Consider the following 7258-nt stretch of genomic DNA (forward strand, 5'->3'; position numbering starts at 1 on the left):
GGAAATATTACATGAAGTGCGCCAACGTACCTACGTAAAGTCACGGGGGAAATTACAGAGCCCTTTATTGTGTATATATTGAAGTCATCGGAGAGTGTCTTTGCTAAAAAGTAATAAGTTTAATAATATCAGGACTGATTAGCCTTCTGTTAAGCTGTTAGGAAAAATACCATGTACGAAGTTCTATACATGGGTTGCACCGACGTCACATCCGGTCGCCGTGAGATGCCTGTCGGCCATGCTGACGCGCCAATGCCGGGCTACTGTTTGCTTACCGCCGCCGCTGTCAGGTCGCATCGTGTTGGTTCGCGACCACTCGCAGCTTCAATATGGTTTTCTGCTCAGTAGTTGGCTGCTCCAACCGTAGCGACAGCTCCAGGCGAAAGAAGAAGGCTACTAACACACACTTCTTCCGAATTCCGAGGATCGTCGTAGACAGGTGCGAGCGCTCTAAGACGCTCAGCACAAATCGGCGCACGGTGTGGCTGGCTCGCATTAATCGAGCCGATATGGACCCCCGGACCCCAATTTACGTGTGTGCGGGGCGCACTTCGTGACAGGTAAGAGGCTGGTGCCGTGAACTAAATGTTCGCGAAAACGTGGGAAGCGAGGACTACATTCTGAAGTGAATGTTTTTGATTCGCAGGGACGCCATCCGATTTGTTCGATAGCACGAACCCAGACTGGGCCCCGTCGCTGCATCTCGGATACAGCATTAAGCAAGCAGATGCGAATCGCTACGAGCGCAGCGAGCAACGATGGCAGAGAAAGCGACGTGCCGAGGCCGCTGAGCCAGCCGCGCCGGTCGCGTCGGAACAGCCGTGCGGCGTTGCCGCGGCCGTGCCTGATGTTCCCCCATCACCACAGCAAGCCGAGGAGGTTGACGCCAAAGAAGAAACTGGTTAGTCTTGTACCATGCCTCCATAGCCTTAACTAGCTGCCGTCTTTTACATTCCGGCCCTTCGCCGGCTCCTTCCACACGCACCTAAATGAGGAACATTCTCTTGCAGGTGTTTATGTGCAGACTGACATGGCCATGAGCGCCATCAGGACGTTGGAAGAAGAATGCATCAGACTAAATGACTGCTTGTACACTGCACGTTCAGAAAACGAGTACCTTGCAATGTCAGAAGAATCACTCAGAACTTCGCAGCCTAAGGTAGCTTACTACACAGGGATGGCAAGTTTCACAATGATGCTCGCGGTTTTCAAACTGCTGGAACCATTTGTAGCCCATGGTGTCAACAACAGCTTAACAAAATTTCAAGAGTTCTTCCTTTTCCTGATGAAGATCAAGTTAAATCTTCAAAATGCTGACCTCGCCTTCAGATTCAATGTGTCCGAATCAACTGTGTCCAGGATTTTTGACAAGTGGCTTCATGTTGCATACTGCCGTTTGAAGTCCCAAATTTCATGGCCTGAACGAAGTGCTCTCCAGCGTACCATGCCGCAAGCTTTCTATGATTCATTTGGCAGCGAAGTGGCTGTCATCATTGACTGCTTTGAGGTTAAGATCGAAAGGCCGTCATCATATTTGCCGAGGAGTGAAACTTGGTCGACATGCAAGGGAAGCAACACTGCAATGTATTTGATAGGAATTGCACCACAGGGTGTTGTCACGTTTATCTCTGAAGGATGGGGTGGTCGTGTAAGCGACAAGCACATCACGGAGCACTGCGGGCTACTGGACAACTTGCTTCCTGGCGACGTTGTCTTTGCTGATCGAGGTTTTAACATTGCTGACAGCGTGGGTTTCTACTGTGCTCGCTTACATCTGCCAGGATACACTAAAGGTAAAAAGCAGCTATCGGCAGCAGAAGTAGAAAGTACAAGGAGGCTCGCAAATGTGAGGATTCACGTGGAGAGAATAATTGGACTTATTAGAAACAAATTTTTGCTGCTTAAGTGTGTTGTACCAATTGACTATGTGACATGCCGACAAGGTGATAACGTCACTCCACTAGACAAAATAGTGACTGTCTGCTGTGCGCTGTCAAATTTGTGCCCTTCCATTGTCGCAGCGTTGAAGGAGTCAAGCACAGAGCACGCTCCTGTAGGTGTTGACGAGTGCCCATCATAGCTTGTGATTTATGCACAAGGTCAAGAATCGGGTGCAGATTCAACGAAAATAGTTCATTTCTGCCTCCTCTCATTAGCCATTGAATTGGCATTTGTTCAGGGGATGGAGCATATATGTCCCCTCATGCTTGATTTCTGGTAGTGTTCGAGTTCTTTATCCATGTTTATTTTTCATCAGCCGCAAATCAGGTACTTGAAGATTAATTTCAGCAGTTGCCGTGGCTGACAGATGTTTTCCTTTTGTGTTTGCTTTTTTGTATTTGTAATAAACCACTTCATACCCAAACACTGCCATGTGTAGTTCATATGTGAAAACTTCGATTTCAGCAAGTTGCACTCAGACAGGTAGGCACGCAAGCTGGTGCAAGACTTCAAACTTTATTGCACAGACTTGAGGTCAGCTGAAAAATTGTGTGGCAGCAGTTGACATTGGCATGGTTGCAACCCTCTGGTATGCTACATTTAACTTTCGAACAGTATCTACAAGCTTTAAAGTTAATAACACACTTTTTGAAGTTAACAGCTAACATCATTGTTTGTCTGTTACATACTTGCACTGTTTGACACTACCTGCAGTTGCAGAATCAATGATTTTGATGGCAGGAAGTGAAAGGCTGCCAACCCACATATTAGCTTGTTTAAGCTGCAAGTTCATAAAGTTTGCAGAATGACGTTTTGATCTACCGGTACGGTTAGGCCTTGCACAAATCTGCCATCAGTAGCTACAGCGTAGCGACATATAAAACACTTGGAAGTCTCCATGAATAGAACTATTGATACAAAGAATTGAAACTTAAGCACACTTCTCTTTCTCTCCTCTGCATTGTGGGCAGTACCACTGCTGCTTTGTTTTTGGTGCTCGTGTCAGTCCAACACAAGAAAAATGGAACCATCTGTCGTGCCGGCGTCATTGTCGCAGGCGACCATTTTGCCTGTCTCGGGTCTATTACAAAAACAATATGTCTTTTGACATACGGTTATGCCACGCACAAATCTGCCATCAGTAGCTGCAGCGTAGCGACATTTAAACACTTGGAAGTCTCCATGACTAGAACTATTGATACAAAGAATTGAAACTTAAGCACACTTCTCTTTCTCTCCTGTGCATTGTGGGCAGTACCACTGCTTTGTTTTAGGTGCTCGTGTCAGGCCAACACAAGAAAAATGGAACCATCTGTACGTGCAGGCGTCATTGTCGCAGGCGACCATTTTGCCTGTCTCGGGTCCATTACAAAGACAATATGTCTTTTGACATACGGTTATGCCTTGCACAAATCTGCCATCAGTAGCTGCAGCGTAGCGACATATAAAACACTTGGAAGTCTCCATGACTAGAACTATTGATAGAAAGAATTGAAACTTAAGCACACTTCTCTTTCTCTCCTCTGCATTGTGGGCAGTACCACTGCTTTGTTTTAGGAGCTCGTGTCAGTCCAACACAAGAAAATTGGAACCATCTGTACGTGCAGGCGTCATTGTCGCAGGCGACCATTTTGCCTGTAGCAGGTCCATTACAAAAACAATATGTCTTTTGACATAATACATTTGTGCCAACACTGTTGTTATGCCTGCTGAAATACTTGGCGTAAAGCTCGGGGAGAACTACACTCACAAAGAACCTTCTCGAAATTGAGAAAATGTTTGCACAGAAGTCTTCATCCCACTTTATGCGTTCTAGGTGAAGAAGGTTTGGTGCCCAAACCACAAAGTCACAGTACTTCACTTGGCACACAGCCATCTGTGTCTGCACTTGGTAATAATCGGTATGACTTCGCTGAAGCTGTATGGTCCCATTAACTTCCATTAGGCAAGTGTTTTCATCACTGAATGCGGTTGCATTCCTAAGCATCTATGGGCATTTGACTTCTGCCACACCTTTCCCGCAGCAACTGCATGACACCAGAGCGTCTAGCGTAGCCCCAGCAAAAGGGTAACTGGTGCTGAGGTGGAGGCCTGACTTAGACAATTTGAAATTGTCATGTTTCGTGGTTTCACTTTGTGCATAAGCATCTAAGGCGTCCTTCTCATTGTTCATACCCCACATGACAGCTGGCGTTCTCACCGCTTGGACCTCTGGGTAGCAAATCTCTTTAATTAATGAAACACTAGGATTTTCTACCGTTGTGCGACACACTTTCTTTATAACACAAGCAGTTATTCGTCCTGCTCTGTAAAGAAACCAACGTGGTGAGTGGCTTTGCTGCTTTGTTAATAACTCTACTTCTTTTACGGTGTCCTCCGAAACAGTGAAGGTAGACATGAAATCGGTTGCTTTGTTCCCGAGAACCTCATAGCTATCGCCTAATGCATCATCCCTGAAGAGATTTCTCAGGTGTGCTGCTGGCTTTTGAAGTGGCTCTTGAAATACATCGTATCTATCCTTATGCACAGAGAATAGTGCTGGTACTATGCTGCCATCTTTCGCAATGCCGTCATAAAGTTCTTTCAGCTCTTGTGGTGAAGGACTTGGAATTTCCAACCTCTTCTTCTTTTGCTGTCCTTCAGCACGTGTGCCATCGATTTTCTGCTTCCGGCCTCTCGATGAAGTGAAGTCGATGTCCCTGAGTCGTTTAAATTGCACTTTTTCAACATAGGCAGGCAGCCAGATGTTGTTTTTCTGGGTGCATGAAACAGAGTTCCTGATGCGCACGGCAGTTTCCACAGCAAAGAGGCAAGCTCCAACGTGGGAGCATGTCTCGCCTGTACTTGCCATGCAGGTGCAATGGGCAGCAAGCACACTGCCATCTGCTTTGCACAATATCCAGGCTTTAAGTGGGTGGTCGCTGAGCCTTTGGGAATGGTTGACCTGCGAAAACAGATGACCGGGTTGTACACAAACGTGCACTTTTTACAAAACTGGCTTATGCACACCAGATAATCTGGCCGCGAACAGAGCAGTGTAAAACAACAGGCATTGTTTATCTTCATTACTGTATTTTTACAGTGGAAATCAGACTAATCGGGGCGGAATATGAACCTCGTAGCGTTTGCTGACATGCTCGGTAAATTTTGGTACGCGGGCGTCTTTGGAGTTAGCCTGTCATCTAAAAACGCTGCCACCACATCCACATGCACAATTTATTTTTCACTCCGCGTAAATCACAACAATGGCAGGCTATTTTTCGAGAAACGTGCTAGAAAAGGTTCTTCAGCTCACCTCTCCGAGGAGAAGCACCTTTTCGTCTTGTAGACGCATTGCAGATAGGCTTCTCACCCACCCGCTGGTGAAATAGTTGTGTGCTTCCATTGATATAAAGGCTTTCATTTCTTCCCGCGTCACAAAGCTGGATGAGTAAACTAGATAGTTCACGATATCCCCGTGGGTGACTTCAGGGAACACATTCACGTCCATCGTCGTGTCGACACCCGGTCGCAGCGTGTACGGGTCCATACCGTCGCACATTCGCACCTTCTCTTCATAGCGTACGCGCGCCGATCCCACAAGTTCAGAGTAATACCCTGCACTGAATGGCTCACTCCTCTGGGGAGGAGACATCATTCCCGAAAGGATAAAAAAACAATGCACAGCGTATCGCGAGCGGTCAGGCGTCAAAGTCAAGGCACTTGACGGTACGGACCGCACGGACGGACAGCTGCGAAACAAAGAACGGGTCGCCAGCATGGACGCCGGCGCTTGACTGGGGCGGAAGTGACGTCACGTGCAAGCCATGTATTGTGGTTTAAATTGCAACGTTATCATCGCTTCCAAAAGAAAGTGACTGTACAAGTCCATCTTTCTCGGGCGTTCATGTCACCTAGGTACCACCGCCTGACACATGACCTTTATATTTTAAAATGTGCCCCGATGACGTAAGTTACGCTGCGGCAAAAAATAAATACCCTCTCTAAAGAATGAACCATAACAGCTTCCCGACAAAGCGCAGTACGTTGGCGCAAGTCGTCATTTGTGATAACGATAAGAGCGACACCCCGTCGTTAAAATGACTTGTCACTCCCCGGTTTTTCTTTTTTGCTCAAGGACGTGACTAACCCGTAGAAGGGTAATCCCTCCCTTCGCATGATGCTTGCGACCTTTCTAGTTCCGGACAAGCGCGTTTGTGTATATTTCAGGCGCGCTTGGCATCGAAAGGCTTAAAGCTTTAAACAGCGAAAGGCTGTCACAGTCACTTCGGTAGCTGCACGGTAAGCGCGGACAATCAGTCCACTTTCAGCACACGCGCTCTCAACCAAGACATATTTGCGAGAAAGGGGCTCCTATATTACCCATAGCGAGAAATGTATCCACAAATTCCACCTCATTATCCCGATGTGTTTATGAGCCGCACTCTGCGGTCTGTATTCCGCATTATGACAAAAAATATAGTTTGTGCAGTGTCAGTATAGCCTAAACATAAAACAGGAAATTGAAGTCATCACATCAACTATCATACATCATAAACTGACAGAAATAAAACTCAAACTGTACTTCATAATACTCGCACTGCAAACTTTGATGCACGTGATTCATTTCAATTTCCTATCTGTTCCAGGGTAGAAATAGGCACTTCAGTTGGTAAACACAGCTTATTTTGCAAAATTTGATAAGAATCTTTGCCTCCAACATATGTTCCTATTGGTCATGCACATTTCTCTCTATCGGATATATGGTCGAAACATCACAAAGTCGAATTGTGAATCATTTAAAAGTTAAACTGGCTTCTCCACATAGGCAAAATGCCGTAGGAATTTGAGAATGTAATAATACACAATCATTGGTTGCATAAATTTCCTGGCTATAGGCATGTAATGAAAAGCTCCAACGTATTACACGGCTTTGTCTTTTCGCGGCAATTTCATCCACAGCATTTATAAAGTAATGTACGTTTTTTTTATTTTAGCGCGAGTCCAAAAACACATACCAGCTTATTTACCAAAGCGATATGAGTTTCAATAGCTCGTTAATTAGGTTGTCATTTCAGCAAATAAGACGCGAGACTTTCATGCACAGACAAAATAAGCGGCTAAGAGGAACAGCTGACTAGTCATTTCAGAAGAATAACTGAGTTTAGCTATGTAGCGTTAAACTATGTAGCTTTAAATAATGCACATATTTTATACATCTCCGGATAGGGGTCATTGGAGATCGCTGGGCGAGGACTTCGTCCTGCCATGGACATAAATATAGTCAGGTGATGATGATTAAACATTGCCGGAGGTGACCACCCCTCATCCAAGAAAT

At 45.8% G+C, this 7258-nt stretch overlaps 2 protein-coding genes across 2 annotated transcripts; one reads left to right on the plus strand and one right to left on the minus strand.

Annotated features, from left to right (window-relative positions):
- The first annotated feature begins 950 nt into the window (after positions 1 to 950).
- LOC125946003 (uncharacterized) lies at positions 951 to 2138 on the plus strand. Its single transcript, XM_049668467.1, has one exon. The coding sequence runs from the start codon at positions 1031 to 1033 to the stop codon at positions 2078 to 2080; it is 1050 nt and encodes a 349-aa protein (XP_049524424.1). The 5' UTR covers positions 951 to 1030; the 3' UTR covers positions 2081 to 2138.
- Positions 2139 to 2622: 484 nt separating this feature from the next.
- On the minus strand, positions 2623 to 5575 carry LOC125945767 (uncharacterized). Its single transcript, XM_049668055.1, has 3 exons — positions 5237 to 5575; positions 4367 to 4885; positions 2623 to 2649 (listed from the first exon to the last, which is right to left on the minus strand). Exons 1-3 carry the CDS (start codon positions 5573 to 5575, stop codon positions 2623 to 2625), a joined length of 885 nt encoding a protein of 294 aa, XP_049524012.1.
- Between the last annotated feature and the right edge of the window lie 1683 nt (positions 5576 to 7258).

The sequence above is a fragment of the Dermacentor silvarum genome, chromosome 5 (assembly GCF_013339745.2).
Source record: "Dermacentor silvarum isolate Dsil-2018 chromosome 5, BIME_Dsil_1.4, whole genome shotgun sequence".
NCBI classification, from domain to species: domain Eukaryota; kingdom Metazoa; phylum Arthropoda; class Arachnida; order Ixodida; family Ixodidae; genus Dermacentor; species Dermacentor silvarum.